General features: G+C 37.0%; 3 protein-coding genes and 1 long non-coding RNA gene across 5 annotated transcripts in view; 3 read left to right on the plus strand and 1 right to left on the minus strand.

Annotated features, from left to right (window-relative positions):
* The window catches only part of LOC126917081 (uncharacterized), a 524,956-nt gene extending 520,781 nt beyond the window's left edge, over nt 1–4,175 (plus strand). For both annotated transcript variants that reach the window (XM_050723533.1, XM_050723532.1), the window contains 2 exons: nt 465–544; nt 1,515–4,175. In XM_050723533.1, coding sequence (XP_050579490.1) covers nt 465–541 — 77 coding nt within the window. In that variant the 3' untranslated portion in view covers nt 542–544; nt 1,515–4,175. The remainder of the gene's footprint in view (nt 1–464; nt 545–1,514) is intronic.
* A 4,573-nt stretch (nt 4,176–8,748) lies between these two features.
* On the plus strand, nt 8,749–11,914 carry LOC126917049 (transcription initiation factor TFIID subunit 5). The gene is made up of 11 exons (XM_050723436.1): nt 8,749–9,056; nt 9,223–9,408; nt 9,489–9,691; nt 9,771–9,967; nt 10,042–10,246; nt 10,327–10,446; nt 10,512–10,657; nt 10,745–10,882; nt 10,950–11,143; nt 11,212–11,503; nt 11,588–11,914. Exons 1-11 carry the CDS (start codon nt 8,994–8,996, stop codon nt 11,800–11,802), a joined length of 1,959 nt encoding a protein of 652 aa, XP_050579393.1. The 5' UTR covers nt 8,749–8,993; the 3' UTR covers nt 11,803–11,914.
* Nucleotides 11,915–12,568: 654 nt separating this feature from the next.
* LOC126917096 (uncharacterized) lies at nt 12,569–13,694 on the plus strand. Its single transcript, XR_007710855.1, has 3 exons — nt 12,569–12,696; nt 12,775–13,007; nt 13,065–13,694. It is a non-coding gene; the product is annotated as an uncharacterized LOC126917096 (long non-coding RNA).
* LOC126917039 (uncharacterized) overlaps nt 13,150–18,259 on the minus strand; it is a 46,240-nt gene continuing 41,130 nt past the window's right edge. The window contains exons 7-11 of the mRNA XM_050723422.1: nt 17,623–17,842; nt 17,238–17,543; nt 16,434–17,027; nt 15,616–16,343; nt 13,150–15,519 (exon numbers count right to left, since the gene is read on the minus strand). Coding sequence (XP_050579379.1) covers nt 15,144–15,519; nt 15,616–16,343; nt 16,434–17,027; nt 17,238–17,543; nt 17,623–17,842 — 2,224 coding nt within the window. The 3' untranslated portion in view covers nt 13,150–15,143. The remainder of the gene's footprint in view (nt 15,520–15,615; nt 16,344–16,433; nt 17,028–17,237; nt 17,544–17,622; nt 17,843–18,259) is intronic.

The raw sequence follows: 18,259 nt of genomic DNA on the forward strand, positions 1-18,259 counted from the left end.
CCACCTTCTTTGTGTAAAATAACGGACTGAAGGCGAATCGATGTTTCTAGAACTCGCTGCTTGACGACAGCTATGCGCTTATCGCTACTTTGGGTATATTTCGCCAGTCATGTAAGACGATCTGTCTGCCACACTGTAGTACCAAGGAAGATGGTTAGGAACACGGCCTATAGTAAGCCTCGGGGCGTACATCCTTATTGGAATGGAGTATAGTAAAACGCATAGATATACGAAATCGTAGTACGCGCGATCTGCCAGCTGATTCGAATGACTTTACATTTATGTTTTATTAGATTTTCGAGCATTATAACGCAACTGCACTAGCATCAACTACAATCAGCAAGGATATATAGTAAATAGAGGAACGCATTGAAAATACGTTTCGAGCAAATGTTAACGTAGTTAACAGTTAAGATATAAAAGTACATTTCCTTCTTTTGACGCCAACTGTTCTTTGATTGCAGGAAATTTCGCCTCTGGATTGTCAATTAACGTCCTGCTAGTCATAGCGCAACAAGCACTGGTCAACATGTTCGACTAATAGGTAAGTGAATGAATATATAATATTTTCTGCGTTAAATCATTTCAAATTCAATTTGCTTATCTCTCGTGGAATTTGATACGTTTTACGTTAAATTGGCCTACATCCTCTGAATAAAACATCAAAGAGTTGTAACTTTTTCAGAGCAGGATACACGTAGTTCAAGTAGCTAATTTCCATAAAATCTTTTACATTTTTCGAGCAACGATCCAACAACTTCGTCGTTGCAATTTCACAAGCATTAAACGTTGTATAAATTATGCAATTATTTAAAAACTCTTTTAAAGATTATTTAAAAAAATCTCTTCGAAGTAAGTAATTAGGAAAAGCTAATCTACATACTTCTAACGTAACAAATCTACTTTGATTTTTGTTCCTACACGCATAAACGATTGTCACGTACGTCAATTCATTTAAGCGGCAAATAATTTTCGCTAAAGTCCAGCTCGTGCAAAATATCGCTTCATCGACGAGATATTAGGTCGTCCGAAAAGTTTCTTTCGTTTTATAAGGAAATAATAGACGCACTATGTTTCTTGTTTTATATTAGTTTATTGAATTATGCACGAACGTAATAATAGAAATAGAAGGAAACGGAACATACCTAGTTCGATAAAATAATATAAAACAGAAATTGTTGTTCATCTATTATCACTTTATGAAACGAAAGAAACTTTTCGGACAACCTAGTATTTTCATTCAGAAGCGTCCAAAAATATCACTCGAGAAACAATTTCCGACATAACGAAATAATCCACGCCAGTTTTTTACATCCCTGCGGAAAAATTGAAAATTTCTTTCTCACGTGGTTTCACGGAATTCAAAACACGAAACTGTATTCTCTGAAAGAAACGATATCGCAAAGAAGAAAAGTAAGGAAGGAAATATCGACTTTTTCAAACGTTCACGACAGAATTATATAAATATATGAAAGGTATGTGTAGAAAATTCATAATGAAATATTTGATTGCAGGTGGTCGCTTAAAACGCAGTGCAAAGCGACTGACGGACTGACGTGTGGAAGCTGCGTCGTTACGCCCTATCGTCTTGTACCATGATTCATTGCCTAAGATACTTATCAACAGACACGGTGTGCCCACGTTAAATGTTGTTTGACAAAATGCGACAGAATCGATCGTCGGACGTCGAACGCACCGATCAACGTACGCGTTCGTCGTCAGCACGAGAAAGTCCTGTTTCTAACTCCGTACACATACATACGTATACATGTAAACACACGTTTAACAGACAAATACGGTTAACACACATGATAACACACAGAGAAACATACAAAGATACATTATACGCGCTGTTTAGAGTGTTATTTGTACTCGTAATGAAATTCTAGTTTATCGTGGCTAGCGTGCACACGATTTAAAACCAAAGATATAGGTAAAAACCTGTTGATAGAAAGGAAAGAGACGGAGAAAAAGAGAAGGAGAACGTTCTTCGTAGTATGGCGTTGTAAATAATGTTCAAGATTTGATGATCGTATTACAGTTCGAGTCACATATTGTAGACTGTGTTTGTTACTCTTCGTGTTACGTCAGATTCATAATATATTGTTTAAACGACTAAGATGTATGGAACTTTGCATACGATATACAGCAGATAAGATATTATATATATACATATATAAATACGAATACGAAGATACGATTAAACAGAAGAAAAGAAAGCCGAGTGGATATATATATATATTGATTATACGTAACTTGAATGTGTAATTATTTTAATATGTGTAAATAGCTGCGACAATATGCGGTATCAAAATGCAAGCGAAGAGGCGATTACGACGAGTATTTAGAGCCGAAGGATAACGACGATGTTGCACGGGAAAAGAAAAATGAATTGTACATTTTCCACGACGATGTTGCGACTAACTTTATCACGTGTGTTATTCCTGATCGCGAAATGAAAACGTGACAATTATATTGTAACAATGTGAGAAATAAAAATATATGCTGACGAGAGAAAAACAAAATTAGGAGAATTTCGATGTACATGAGACGATAACGCTGGTAAAGTCGATGAGTTTAAATTTATCGATTTACCGAAATAGTTGGAAAGCTCGCGCAGGTATTTTTATCGTTGTATTGTTATTATTTTAGTTAAACGAGGGAAAAAAGAATCAGCGCGTAATTTCCTTTATCTCGTACGTTTAGTTTCTATCTTCGCTGTTCTGTGAATTACCATACCAAAGATAAACGTGAAAATACCCGATCGAACAGTGTCCAAACTGTACGCACCAAAGTTTCTCGTTGATTAAATTAGGCCTAATCTATCGTATTGGCAACTAAGTGATTGCGGGTTTTGTCATTAGGTGGTATTGACATAGTCCGCAATCGCTTAGTTGCCAAGCCAATATAATGTATCTTTCGCTACGGCATGTAACAGACGCCAGCTAAAACTTTCCAGGAAGATTATACATTGACCTAGAAAATACCCAAGTTTTCATTTTCCGATAAAAACGTATATTCTTTCGTACGTTCAACGACCGAACACGAACGAAGTATAAAAGAGAGATTTTGTTGTTGTTGTGATCGTTAATTAAATTCGACTGTTCGAATTATCGGTAATGGAGGCTGGATGCGCGCGTAGCGAATGTAACGTTCAACGGAGAGCAAAGAAAGAATGAGAAAACGGATTATAGTAGACGTTATAGTTGTAAATAAATTGCCCTCTGTAGCACTTCTAGTCCTTTAAAACGCGGAAAGCCTATCGGACGAAAGGGAGGAAGAAAAGAGGAAATTCTGTATTATAATTTCGTGTACGAACATCCGACGATTCTAATTATGCAGATGCTTGGATTAAAAAAAAAAAAAAAAAAAAGAAAAAAGAAACTTTTCATTGTTTGTAAAGCGAAATACATTTCTGTACCAAAGAAATCGCTGGACGGTGTATCTTGTGTCGTTGAATATTCCACAAAACGTCCGTATCTTCCAAAGAGATGCCGGATATGACGAAGAAAATTAACGTTCGTCGTTTCCTCTACGCCGAGAAAAGAAGGAAAAACGAACGAACGATACACTTGCCGCAAGGAATATAAAGGCAAACCGAATTTATTTTCCGGGGGACGGTATCGGAAATATATGTATGTGTAACGCGTGCCTCAAATTAAAAAATAGGGTAGCTGATAACTTCTCTGATGAGTTTCAAATTTTTAGCAGTCTTTGAGAAAAACAATATTTTCATAAAGGTTCCAGTTTATATATACACACACATATATATATATATATAATCTTAAGTAATTGTAGCCTCGTTTGAAAAGTTTGCTATTCTAATTAAAAATATTCTAATTAAATATTTATTACCCATAATAATAATAACAACAATAACAACAACAACAACAACAACAATACGTTATCATTTTCTTTGTTAACATCGATACTATTCGATGATTGAAATTATTAAGCGACTAATTTGCTCTCGAGAATCGAGCAATGTATGGTTTTTATTTTTACTAACTGATTCTTCAATCTTACTTTACGCGGTAATTACATTGTAAAAGAATTCACGCAATTCTTCGACCTCGTCGCTTTTTCCGAATATTTTCAGTAACGTTTGTACCGTTTGAAACATTGGATAAACTGTAACGATTTTAATAAATGAGTTCTGTTTCATTTTAACGATACACGTTCTGCTTATTCGTTTCGTTCCATCTCTGCTGCCTTTACCGGCAGGCTCGTCATTTTTATTTCGCAAATTCCAACTTTGCCTGTCTGCGCGAGATAAAAGATAAACTCGTCACACTTTTACAATCGAATATCGTTAGCGTTTGTACTTGAGAATTTATCGGTTACCCTGGTTACAAACTTCTGCAAATTCCGCTCTAAAAACTCGAGTCTTTCGAGCGAACGGCTTTCGACGATAGAAACGATTGGGAAAATCGTAAATGTGTAAATAAACGATTTAAACGAGCCGACAGTTCGATCGAAATACGAAAATTTATTCGGTTATCAGGTGAAACGCTCACACGCAAAGGGTTGACCTTTCCTTGGCTCCTTTTTGTGTATGATAAAATTGAAAGAAAATCGTGCGCAATTATGTTTGTTTGATTTGATCGACAGAAAATAACGGATATTAATAGAGCAAACTGACATCGAATCTGAACAGATCAAATTATAAAATATCAGCGACCTTTTGCGTCTGTGTAGTTCGAATGATCGGCATCGATACTATGTAATTTTATACGAAGCCCCCTCCCCCCCCCCCCCACCCCTTCTTACTTATGTCTTAATTACTTCTGTAAATAACGCAATTAACATGTATATTGAATTCACTTACGTGTATAGAGGTTGTAAGGAAATTTTAGATACAAATTTTTTAGAGTAATAGAACTTATTGAAAAATAATGAAAAATATTTTAATAACGACGACGATTTAACCAGCTAATAATCAACGCGATGATTATTCCTTCGATAAATTTCCAAATTCACTCGGTTACGAACGCTTCTATTTATCCATTTCTTCGACATTATGGAAACTTGATATCTGTTCGAAGATAGACGACGCGAACGTGCGAAATATGAGCGATTATCGAACGTAACGTGAGACGAAGAAATTGATATTTACGTTTCTCCGGGAATCGTTCGACGTTGTTGTAGCAAGTAACCGGAGAAAACACGCGCATCTCTCATTTCTTTCAATACGTTCTATCGACGCACAAAACTTGTAGCCATAATTCCTTTGCCTCCTGTATACAGTATAAGATATTTCAAAATCGAGCGGATCGATTGTAAAAGCGAATTCTTTACGTCGAAAGGTGCGCGAAGAAATTCTCTCTTGGCCGAACAGTATCGTGTACGAACCTGAAACGATCAGAAAATCGTTTACGAAGCGAGAAATCGACAATTCTTTTGCCTTCGATGGTAGAAACGCGCGCGATGTATCGAAACGAGGAGAATATGCTTTTATAATTGCTCTGTGTAATTTTGAAAAATACACGAACGCGTGTACGAGTACATCGAACTCAAACAATTCACGAACACGGAACCAACAAGGCTGTTGGGAAAATTTATTTAAATCTTGAAAAAGTGAACGGCCAAACGATAAATGAAAATATCGAAGTAACGAGGGAAGCATAAACGTGGTCGGTGAATATCCGAATAAAATCAGCCGTATCGTTGAATAATTAAATGTTGATAAATAAATTGTATATTGTCACGTTATTCGCGAGATTTACGCACAGATTACTAGGACACGGACAAAGTGTCGAATCGTCTGGACCATCTGCTAGACATCGGTTCGTACGGACCGAGTGTTTCGTTAATGTCGAAAAATCGTATTTTCATTTTCTATAAATCGTGTATCGTTTGAGCCAGACGTACGTTCGAACACTGGATCAGAATTAGCAAGCGCGCAACACGCAGACACGCGACCAATTGTATCAACGTCGTATGTTACTGTAATCCATATTGTATATATCTGTGTATAAATGCGAATTAAAACGGCTATAGAGATAGATTATTTCGTACTAAATACAGGCGTTTAAATCGGTGTTTCACGTATGGAATTGCATTTACGGAATGTACTCGCCTAAGCCTGCGGATACCCCGACGAACATTTCGATAGCAAAGGATTACTTATTGACTTGTTATTCCTGTTCCAGCTGAGCCTCCGTTTCGTTTCACTGCTAATTTCAAATTCTATGTCGTAAACGGCACACGTCCATGCTATTACTTTTCAACGCTTTATTCGTATCGTCGTTGTCGAGCGATCAAATTTTTATCGGCGAAGAAAAATGAAGAAGCACGAGGTTTGACGATTTTCTATCGCGTAATACGCGTTCATTCGTATAGATTTCTTTCGTTTATCGTACCTACCATTCGACCAAGAAACCACGAATATTTCGAAATCAATGGCTATGCTCTCGTTTTACCTTGTACGAACGTAAAACACCTACCGATTCGAGAAACATTCATGGCCTTTTCATTACGTGAAAGACCATGAGAAATTTCAGAAATCTATTCAGACGATCGTACGCAGTGCGACGAAGAAAAATAACCATTGTCCTCTTTCTTTTTCTCGAGAGTTTATCGCTTGCAAAAGAGAATCCTACGGACTAATAACACGAACATAAAAATTATACTTCGAACGAAGAAATTTATCGTGAGATAATTCTTCGTTTTTTGATTTACGAAGGAAATGTTTTCCTAATGTCTATTTGTATATGTATACGTATGTATATTTGTTTATACTTTAATATTATTAATGTCAGCAAAACGACGTAAAAAGTTTATTTCGATAACCAACAAGTTAAATGCTAAAACGTTGTATTTCGATAGAACTTGATATGTAGCGAATTTATGAATGTTTCGTAAAAATGTTTACGATTACTATGGAATCGTGAAATTGTATTTGACGAAAGCCATCATAGATGATATTTCCGCATTAAATTATTTTACCATGTTATGAAACGAAAGATTAACGGAAATATGTGAAATATTCTAAACGAATGAAATGCCAATAAGAGCTTTTATCGTGATCGTTATACGTTAAGTAACACATTCGATTTATCAGTCGAAACGATTAACAGAGTATTAATTAAAAAAGCATTTGACTGCCATTACATTAGACCCCGATCATTCGTCGATTATATCATGTAAAATAGTCATATTCATTTTTGCCAGGATAAACGATGAAAAGAAATTTACCCGGTATTACTGATCGTGTTAATTGAAGATAATATTAATTGAGTAATCCACACGCAGTTAATATACGAGAAAAAGGAATGGAAAAAAGTGTCACTGTGTATTTTCGCTGTTTTATAAATAAATAGAAAAATATATTATAAAACCAAAACTCTACGTGTGTTGTTTTATCTTGTAAATATATCAACGTTTCACAAAAGAGAAAATTAATTATTACAGTATATATCGTACAATTGATATATGTGTCCTATAGTATATTAAATGTTACATGCCGCGATTACACGTGGTGGAACTAGACCTTCTGACGTTATCCATAAGTGTCACTTGTAGAATGTTCTTCTAAAGGATAATTCATAAATTACGCGAAGTTGTTGCACAATGATCGTTACTTTGAAACGTCTTGAAATACAATTTTTCAAATATTACAAACGAAAAACCTCGAACATAATTCTCACTTCTCCGTTCGCGATCCCATTTGCCGCTATAAGCTAACAACTTTTATACACCAAAAGTCCCTAGTGGCTTGTAGCAACATATGCATAAAAAATCACCGTTGAAAATAGTAGAATAATTGTGTCTGACATTATTTATATTACGTAATAAATATAGAATATAAAGTACAACAAAACTAAAATTCCATATTATATACATTTTTTGAAAATTAAGGCTTTATATATGTATTTTTAATGTAAATGTATTAATTTAAAACCGTCTATGCTGGTAACGCTATGGAAGAAGTACGTACATTTAGATCCAGATTTCTACTTTATCAACTGATGGAAGGAAGAGGTTATTGTTCCAAAATTTTAGCACAAACTTTCGGTCATTTATTTCAATAATAATAAAAATTGAAATTCCAATAAATTTTAATAACTTTAAAAACTGAAACTTTCGTATAAACGTTAAAAATCTATGAATTAAAACAAATACATTAAATAAATTACCTCCTGAGCACTAACTTTAATACCGAAAACGATAATTAAAAAATGTAGGTATAAAAAGATAGAAATAAAAGACTATTAAAATAAGCATCATCGACGAACAAGCAGTGAATATAATTTCACCTATGATTACTAGAATTCAATAGGATTCAAATTCAATAGGAGCTATCGTGCTTTCAGGAATACCAAGTTACGAAGTAGTAACCACTGATTCTATGTTAATTGTGCTTTACAAATCGGTCACTATAAAACGTTGCGGCCGAAATGTTAGGATTGTGTATTTAACGCCATTTTTCGATGGTAGCATTGAAAATGAAAGATATAAACTAGACCACTGAGCTTACTCAACGACTGAACTTAACTACTTTTTGTTATTTTTTACCATTTATTTAAAATAACTTCATATATAATTCAGATTCACCGTGAGTGAAGTGTGTAATCGCTAATCGGTAATAATTTAACCGTGGTCAAAACATGGAACAAGATAACACAATTCCGTGTCCGATGTATTCCGTAGCTCGTCTGTGATTGCACATGTGTATACATATGTACCTGTAAATAGATATATTACTTTGAAATCCACCGCTTTAAAATTGTCTGATTTTTTCCAGGACGGAATCGGTACTTCAGGACGTACGACATTATCATGTCTTACCATGTCGCACAGATCTGACTGCATATCTATGTCTTAATTTATCTGTGGCCGTAGCTCGTTCTTGGTTTTATGGCTATACACTAGATGATTAGTGTTCATACGCGCCTACATGCGCGTAGGGATAGTATAGCAGGTGTTCGTTCCTTGTACAATTTGTTCGTTAACAAGTATTGTAATTTATTGACATAAAAATTCGGATAAAAATGGATAATGATAAAAGTACTATGCTGGCAGTTCTACAGCTACTTAGAAAATATAATTTGAAGGTATTTGACAAAGAATTTCGTCATTTAAACTGTTCTAACCTTAAACATTTATATAAACATTAAATCTTTATTTAAACAACTCTTGTACAGTTTGATATTTTTATACAAAAAATATATATGTAATATGCAAACATGCATTATAACTTTATAAATATTATTCTTACAGGGAACAGAGGAATTATTTAAAAAAGAAGCAAATCTGATAGACATTTCTCCAGATGAAGCTCAACAAACTGATTCTGAAGTGAACAGTGTTCTTTCTGCCTACAAAAGTGAAGGAGACCCTGCTCTATATGAGAAGGCATATAGCGAACTAAAAAAATTTGTAGAAGGATCTTTAGATATATATAAAGTAGATTATTTAAATTTAAAAATGCATAATAAACTTTACAAACCAATAGAAATAATATATTTGTTCTTGTTAAATGACAGCATGAATTAGGTACAATTCTATATCCAGTTTTGGTTCATATGTACCTTGAATTGGTTTACAATAATCATTCCGAAGAAGCAAAGCAATTATTGGAAAGATTTGGTAGAAATTTAGAGGAATACTATCAAAATGACTTGAAAAGATTGTCCAATGTCACAAAACGTGAACAAATGGCTGGAAATGAATTAACTGACACTTTCAAGTATATATTAATAAACTTTAATGATTATATGTATAATATATAATTTTATGATATAAATAATCTGTAAAATTTTCTATAGATCTAATCAGTTCATAATCAGAATGTCGAGGGATACACTCTCTATATTAAAAAGACATTTGCAAGAGAAGAAGCACTGTGTGTTGTTAAATATTATACAAGAGCATCTTTATTTTGATATGTACGAAGGAGTAGCTAGGAATAAACAGCAAATTGATGCCACATCAGGTGCAATGGTTGGTGAAGCAACAAGACAAGGTAATTTATCCAAATTAAAGGCCAAAACTTTTATAAAAATATGTTTTTTATTTAAACTATAACTTTTAATTCAGACAATAAGGCGAAAGTATTTTATGGACTTTTGAAGGAGCCAGACATTCAATGTATGCCTCCAACCGAAGAAGAAGAGGATGATACAGGTGGTGTAGACGGGGATAAACCAAAAAAGAAGAAAGCTAAAAAGGATCCATTATTTTCTAAGAAAACTAAATCGGATCCAAATGCACCTCCTGTTGGTAGAATGCCTTTGCCCAACTTGTACGAAGTTTTATTGATAAATTTGTTTCGTATTTTCTTATATAATCATGATCTGATCAATCATCTCATCATAAATATAGGAAGGACGCGGATAAGTTGGAAAAAGGAAAAGCATTGAGAGAAGCATCGAAACGCGTCGTACTTGGTCCTGATACTCTGCCATCTATATGCTTTTACACGCTATTGAATACAGTACATAGGTAAATTCACGTACGTATTAGTTCTATACAAAGAAATGGTAACATACATGTAATACGAGATTTAGTGTGACAGCAGCTGAAGTAGCAGAAGATTCGAGTTTGCTAGCCATCGGATTTGGTGACTCTTGTATAAAGGTCTGGAGTCTGGTTCCACAAAAATTAAGACTGATGAAGACAGGGGAACAATTACAGGACATAGATAGAGAAGCAGGTAATATCTCTTTTCATTCAATGAAGTTATGATATTTTGAATACGATAAACATTTTATAGTACTAACGCGTTTATATTATGATACAGACGACGTACTAGTAAGGATGATGGACGACCGTACAGCAGAAATATCGAGGTCGTTATTCGGGCACAATGGTCCTGTATATAGTCTATCATTTAGTCCAGATAGAAATCTCCTTCTTTCATCATCAGAAGACAGTACAGGTGTGTTTTAAAATGATGTGTTAATTACACTTAATAACTATTGTATTATACTTATATTATATTGCAGTGAGGCTGTGGTCTTTGCATACATGGACGTGTGTAGTATGCTACAAAGGACACTTATTCCCAGTATGGTGTGTAAGATTTTCGCCTCATGGTTATTATTTCGCAACTTCCTCTCACGACAAAACCGCCAGACTCTGGGCAACTGATTCTCATCAACCACTTCGAATATTTGCTGGTCACTACTCAGATATAGATGTAAGTTTATATTCGTATAACTTCAAATGCTAAACGCGAATCAAAACGACAAATTAATTTTGTTTTAGGTTGTACAGTTCCATCCAAATTCAAACTACGTAGCAACTGGTTCAAGTGACATGACAGTAAGATTATGGGACTGCGTAAACGGCAGCCAAGTCAGGTTAATGACAGGACACAAAGCTCCCATTTACTCCCTTGCTTTTTCTGCAGAAGGGCGATTTCTGGCTTCAGCCGGTGCTGATCACCGTGTTTTAGTTTGGGATTTAGCACATGGTCATCTTGTCGCTGCCTTATCGAGTCATTCTGGTACTATTCATTGCTTATCATTCAGTAGAGATGGGAATATACTAGTCTCAGGTTGGACATATTCTTTACTTACATTTTCTTTTTGACAACCATGAAGCAAATAGAAGTAAGTTATAATTTGTATTATTTTTTTAGGGTCGTTAGATTGTACGATCAAGTTGTGGGATTTTACGAAACTCGCCGAAGAAATGAGTTTGGAGGATGTGAATGTTTCACATAATCCGGATGTAAAAACGAATACGGAATCATATCTCCTTCGAACGTTCGCGACAAAAAACACCCCTGTGCTAGCGCTACATTTCTCGCGAAGAAATTTACTCTTAAGCGTCGGAATGTTCGAGTCAACTTAGCAAACATAAATGTCTTTCAACGAATTTTATCATTACCGATGGAATATGGTTTGACGTCGGATCAATATTGTTGTAAATTACAAATGTTTATTAATAAATTTTTTCATATTGATCACGCAATCTACTTGAATTATGCCTAATAATAATGTATTGAATTAAGATCCTAGAAACTATATTTATATATAATCAGGATATTTAAATATCGTATAGTTTAAAATATAAACAATCAAAATATTCTAATACTTTATGTCTTTTTTTCTTTCAAATAAATTAGTTTCGTTCGTACTACGATTATTTTACTTATTCGATTAAAATGAAAAGCAAATAAGATAGAAAAATCGATTAATTTGTTATGAATTGCTTAGCGTTAACGAATAAAGCGAAGACTATATTGTTTGTCGAAAATCAACGGAACACTAAAGACAAAGCAGATTTGCGAAATACAGCGGATCAGATTGATGAACCTCAATTACGAGTAGAATATGGATGGAGCGAGAATGGACGTCTCTCGATGACCACTGGATTCCACGCATCCATATTCTATTTGAATGATTAAATGGCGGACTTGGAATATTTATCGTCCTTTAGAATTCTATCCTTGCTTCCTGTTGTATTTTCATGAGCTTCTAGCGTATTGTCTACCGAAGGAACAGTATCATCCTTAGAATTTAACACATACATATTCTTTACTCGAATAACGCGCACTTTATCGAAATTTCAAGCATACTACCTGAATAACTAGCATCGATTGATGGTAAGTATGATGCATGTGGAAAGTTTACAGACTGATTTATGAGGTTTTTTGTTAAGATGAGGACACTACTTAAAACCCTAATTCTAAGATCTTAAGAAATGAAAGAGTCTATAAGAATGAAAAGACCTCAAGATTTTGTGGTAAGATAAAACAACTCAAAAAAGGTAAATTATTGCCGAGGTACGTTCCATTGACCGACAAATGAATATTTCATACAGACAGCGATATTTATAGCTGACCGAAATCGGTTTTCAAAAGCACGTCCTTTTAAAAGCCGCTTGACTATTAGAACAAAACAAATAAAACTGACGAGGATATATGGAAGTGGATACGCTCGTTATTTCGAAGGTCGGCCGAGAGAGGGATTTAAATAATAAAATCGGCGCTTTTTGAAGAAAACATTTCATTCCACAGAAGTCTTTTCATGAAAAAGTCGTATTTCTTTTCTAAGGTACGTCGTAACTTTTATTTACTGAAACGATGAGTATCACGTTTTATTTATCAACAGGAAATGCGATAGGATTGAAAGGAGAAGAGAAACGGAGAGTATTTTAATTATACAGTCGAAAAGGTAGAATGCAATTCAGACCAAGTTTACGCGAGAAATTTATTTCCGATTGTTGATACGCTTACTTCTATCACAGCATACAGACGTAAGTTATACGCGCTTTTACCATACGTGTGTGTATGTGGTATGTATGTAAGTAATGTATTCCCTCTCGTACGTGTGGCGGTGTGTGCGTACGTGAAACGATGGCTTTTTTAATTAGTTAACACTTTCGTTATAGAGTTACAATGTATGCGTTGTCAATTTCATGTTGCCCACTTCTCTCGCCTTCGCACTCGTTTAAACGATAATCAACTATACACCAATCTCTACGTCCCAGTCAAGCCTCGTGCATTGATATCAAACCTAGGTTACATGTGTGATTTTTAACTATATGTTATACCATCTTTGTTAACGTACTTATGAAATCTGGATAGGTTAGGATCGCGGTTAACGCGGGAGCATAGAGTATCGACAACCGGATTTTCTGTACGCCCGCCGGGATTTTCCATTGATCTCGAACTAAATCCTAAAATGGCAGTTATAGAAGACGTCGCTACGCTCTCGCGTTAGTAGTCGTGATGGCTGCATGTTTCTTACAAAAAACGATGGAGTTTATTGACGGATCGACGCAGATGACATCGATTTGATAATAAGATGGATCCAGAGGGTCGATGATAACGCGTTTGGTTGATAATTGGTCGTATAATTCCTTAGAATAAATTGCATATGAATATCGTCGTTCGGGCACGACAATCTATAAAATTATAGAATAAGACCGGTTTTAAAAGTGAGAAATATCGATCGAAATAATCTTTCATTGATTTATTTTTTTTCTTTTCTCTTTTTTTCGGACTTTTCCTTTTGTATATGTTTCTCGTAAAGTATAAAATCAAGGTTTTTTTTCATTTCTTTCTTAACCTCTTAAATGCCATAAGCACGTGGTGCCGCCTATACAAAGAGCGTGTATTCACGTTCTAGTTTGAACTTTCTCATTATTGAGTTTTTTTAGTCGCGGCCTAGCGAGTATCTCCGATTTAATATTATACGGCATCTAAATGGTTAATTTCATTTTCGATAAATCACAGTAGTTCCGTTTCCATTTTTTCTCCCGATGTTCACATGCGATTTATATCGAAGTCGTTCAAAGGGATTTTATATCGGCCGCTATTTTGTTAGTTCCCTCTTTTTCCCGCCAATTCTGTTCTGCGTCGTTTCTCGTCGTGGACGTTTGTAACACTCGTTTCCCGGCAACCGACCGTAATAAAAATTCTCTCTCTCTCTCTCTCTCTCTCTCTCTCTCTCTCTCTCTCTTTCGCTCGCTCGCTCGCTCTCAATGCAAATTACAGAATCCTACTTCACTTTAAAAGCATATATTCGTACGCATCAGCCATGCGCGTTTTTGTCTTTCTCTTTATTTTCTTTCTAGGTATAATCTTTCGCGCTCTGTATGCTTCATTTCTTTCTTCTCATCGTCACACATTGCTTTATCCTAAAAACGTGTGTTCCTAGTGCTACTGTGATACGGCGGTTTTACCGTGAAAACCATATACGCGAATTGTTCGAGCAGCGCAAACGCTTCTCATCGATTCGATTCACCCTTTGTCTGTTCTCTAGAACGTTTTAAAATTCGGAGTCTTATAATATCCCGATTCGGTGCAAATTTGAAACTTAAATAGCGCCAGCAAAAGAGACGCTTCTGTTGCTCGGCTTTAAAATTAAATATCGATTCTTTGGAGACAAAGCGTGGATCGTGGTCGAGGCTCCGAAACAATCCGGAATCCGCTCCTTCGTTAAATGCCTTCGAATTGGTCTACGAGAGTTTAATACGATTATTGCGTATATATATATATATTTTTTTTTTGTTGTTGTTGTTGCTGCGCCGTACGCGCTGTGAGATGGGTTCGTTCGACTATTCCGTCGTTTGCTTCCATTCTCTTCGCGGGAGGTGAGGGGGATCAAAGAGGCCAGCGAGGTAGGCGTATTTTAAAAATCCTGTAATATTCACACGGTGGTCTCGATATTGGCAATGGCGTATTGTCAACAAATACTGTCTTTCCCGTAATTTTCCAGATACATCTCTTGCGGCGTGGCGAGATTATAGCGACCGCTCAGGCGACTTCCGGTCAGACCGTTATTATGATGCGTGTGATTCACGTGGAGATGGTTCACGTTCAGGACAACGTTCTTTTTTTTCTTGCGAGCTTTGTGTCGATAGAGGCAATATTTGAGGCAACCGGTGGCAAGCAGTAGGATAAGAAATATACCTAGGGCGCCGGCACCTACGGCCACGTAGAGCAATGTTACGCCGAAACGGTACGAACAGTTGGTCTCCTCCTCGTCGAAACCGGAAGGGCAGTGACGGATCCCATCGCACCATAGCACAGAACTTATACACGCCTGAATTTCCGGACATCTATAAAATAGAAATACACGCTAGATATGATCCCGTTGTTTTACGTTTATGTCAGCCTATAAGTTATCGGAATAACGTAGAAAAAATTATCGTTACCGATAAGGACATTCCTCGTGTGGCATTATAGAGAATACATTGGGCCCGACGCTAGAACTAGAAGACCTTTTCGAAATGGCCATCCATGTAACGGCATAGAAACCAGGTTCTCTCTGGAGGAACTCGACAACGAAGCTCCTGGAATGTTGCATCATGGCCACGGTAGTATTAATAGCGCTGTAGTTCCAACCACCGGAGAAGAAGTCCACCGTTCTGGCAGTGTCGACGCCGCCCTCGGGACATATTACGCTACGATCTTTCGTATTGGCCGCCGAGTAGACGACGATTCTGTTCAACGTTGTACATTCCTCGACGTTATCCAACGTGATGCTATATCCCGCCGTCCTTAAATACAAATAATTGATGCGTGCATCTTCAGGCTCTATCAGCCAGGGCTCGTTCACACATTGAGTCGCAGTCAGATCCTCCGTATTGGTTAGAATCTCTTCGACGGCGGCGACACCGGGAATCACTCGCGGCAAGGGACTTCTGAGGGAAATTTCACCGCTGGTTCCGCGTAATCGTCGCTCTTCGAGCTTCGTCGAGCAACCTTGTTCGCTCGACTCTGCGCCCAAAGCGACGAAACGGTACTCCCCTTCGAAATAGAAATCTCTATAATCTTGCGTGACGTTCATTAAGGTCACGGTGAACCGGACTTCGATCACGTTGGATGTCAGTGTTCTCAGAACGATCCTATCGCTGACGTTCGAGCACAGGCAATCGCGAACCTGAATATATACGAACAATGTTATCATTACCGAGATTCGTATATCTCGCGTTACATTTCTAAACATAAATTAATGCTATGAGAATCGTACCAGTTCCACTCCCTGCCAAGGGTACTCGGCAACGATCAACTCAGCCGTGCCAAACTTGGTGGAGTCGCCTATGCGTCGATCGCAAGTCCAGCGATTGACTAACGGGTCTACGTACGAGGAACATCCTTTATCTCCGAACGAGGCTCTACTTATGGACAGTTCTATCCTGTGATCCGGCTCGGTCTCGAAACGATACACACAGCTAACGTTCTGCGCACCACCGCGACCGTAAAAGAATACACTTTTCGGCGACGCGAATTTCCCCGCCTTGGCGAGCGACGACAGTAACGACGTGGAGGACGATGAAGAAGAGGATGAAGAAGACGTGGAAGACGTGGATGAAGTGGACGCGAAACCGAACACGTGGTTACAGGAGACCGCCTCGTGCACGAACTCGTAACGCAGTACAAAACTTATCGGATAAAGTGCACTTCCTTGACGTAATATGTGCTCCAAGGTGAGATCTCTGCCGCTGGAAACGTAGCTCTCCGCGAGGCTACAGGGCCTCGCATGACGACTTCCGTTCCGTAGCAGGCTATGGTCGCAGAGACGTGGGGTATCATCCTTACAAAACTGACCCATCAAAGTGATATTCTGCAAATGAAAATTAATTTAGAAATCCTTTTGACGTAAAAGTTAAACCCTTGTCATCCGTCATAGTGCTGTCATAGTGGCGGCATTTAAAATTTCTCTTTAAGGTGGGATAAATATTTATTGCTTCCTGATCAGACTACCGCCAGAAAAATATGCCAACCGTAAAAGCTTAAAGAAGTCTAACTACAAAAAGAAAGACGAGTATCACACCTTACGCATAGGAATTAATTTATTTATCGTGCGATCGCCGTCCCAAATGAGCAGCTTCGCGTTGCAATCGGAAGCGACGTCGATGCTCGCGGCGGCATCGGCGCTGGCAGCATAGTACTTGACAAAAGACAGCCAAACGATCTCGTTTGGCTTGCCCTGGAAGTGGTAGCGACAAGTCGTGTTCGGAGGCAGAGAATGTTTCGGATTTTCTAAGACTCCCGATGAGCTTTCGTCGCTGGGTATATAAAAGTCGCAGTTGTTGTTCTCCTTAACAAAACTCCGGGATTTCTCGTCGACGAACAGCACCTTTGAACCATCGATGTGATTAACTAGGTAAAGATTTCGTTACTAGCAAAAGTATAATTAGCAACCTGTTGGGAATTACCTGAACCTCGAGCTCGAAGCCGGGCAAGAACGACAAAGGAACGGGATGAAAGGGATTGTCGTACGGAGACGTGTGGAACTCCAAAAGCATCGTGTTATGGCTACTAACTATGTCTGGCACCGCGTCACCTCCACAAAGTCTAACCAGCACCTTGTCGGAGGTTGAACCCCCGTCGTACACCGTCAAGTAATCTTGCACCACGTTGCATTGATCCCAAACTCTATATTACAAAATAATTCAACACTTTCCATTAATCTATCTTTCAAAAATGGAATATTTTCAACTCTGTCAAAAAATGTGTATTACAAAATAATTGAAAAGCTCTATCGATCGACTTACTGCCACGCGGTAATTTAATTTGTAAAATAATAAGAATTTTATATTACTCGCATTCTGGCCGTATTTGCGAGGACCGCGACAGATTGAAATATAGTACGTCATAACGTTTAATTTTTATAAAATATTATACCGTATCTGCGTCTCTCCTCTCTGAAAATATTATCTAAATCATTCACATTGTTGACAATTTTTTACTCCATGAAATATATATTTTTTTAGTTATTCTAAAAAATTTATTATTTTCTAATTTCAAAACAGCGACAGTCAACGTGTTAAAATATTCAAAAGGTACGAAGAA

Source organism: Bombus affinis, chromosome 6 (genome assembly GCF_024516045.1).
Source record: "Bombus affinis isolate iyBomAffi1 chromosome 6, iyBomAffi1.2, whole genome shotgun sequence".
NCBI classification, from domain to species: Eukaryota; Metazoa; Arthropoda; class Insecta; order Hymenoptera; family Apidae; genus Bombus; species Bombus affinis.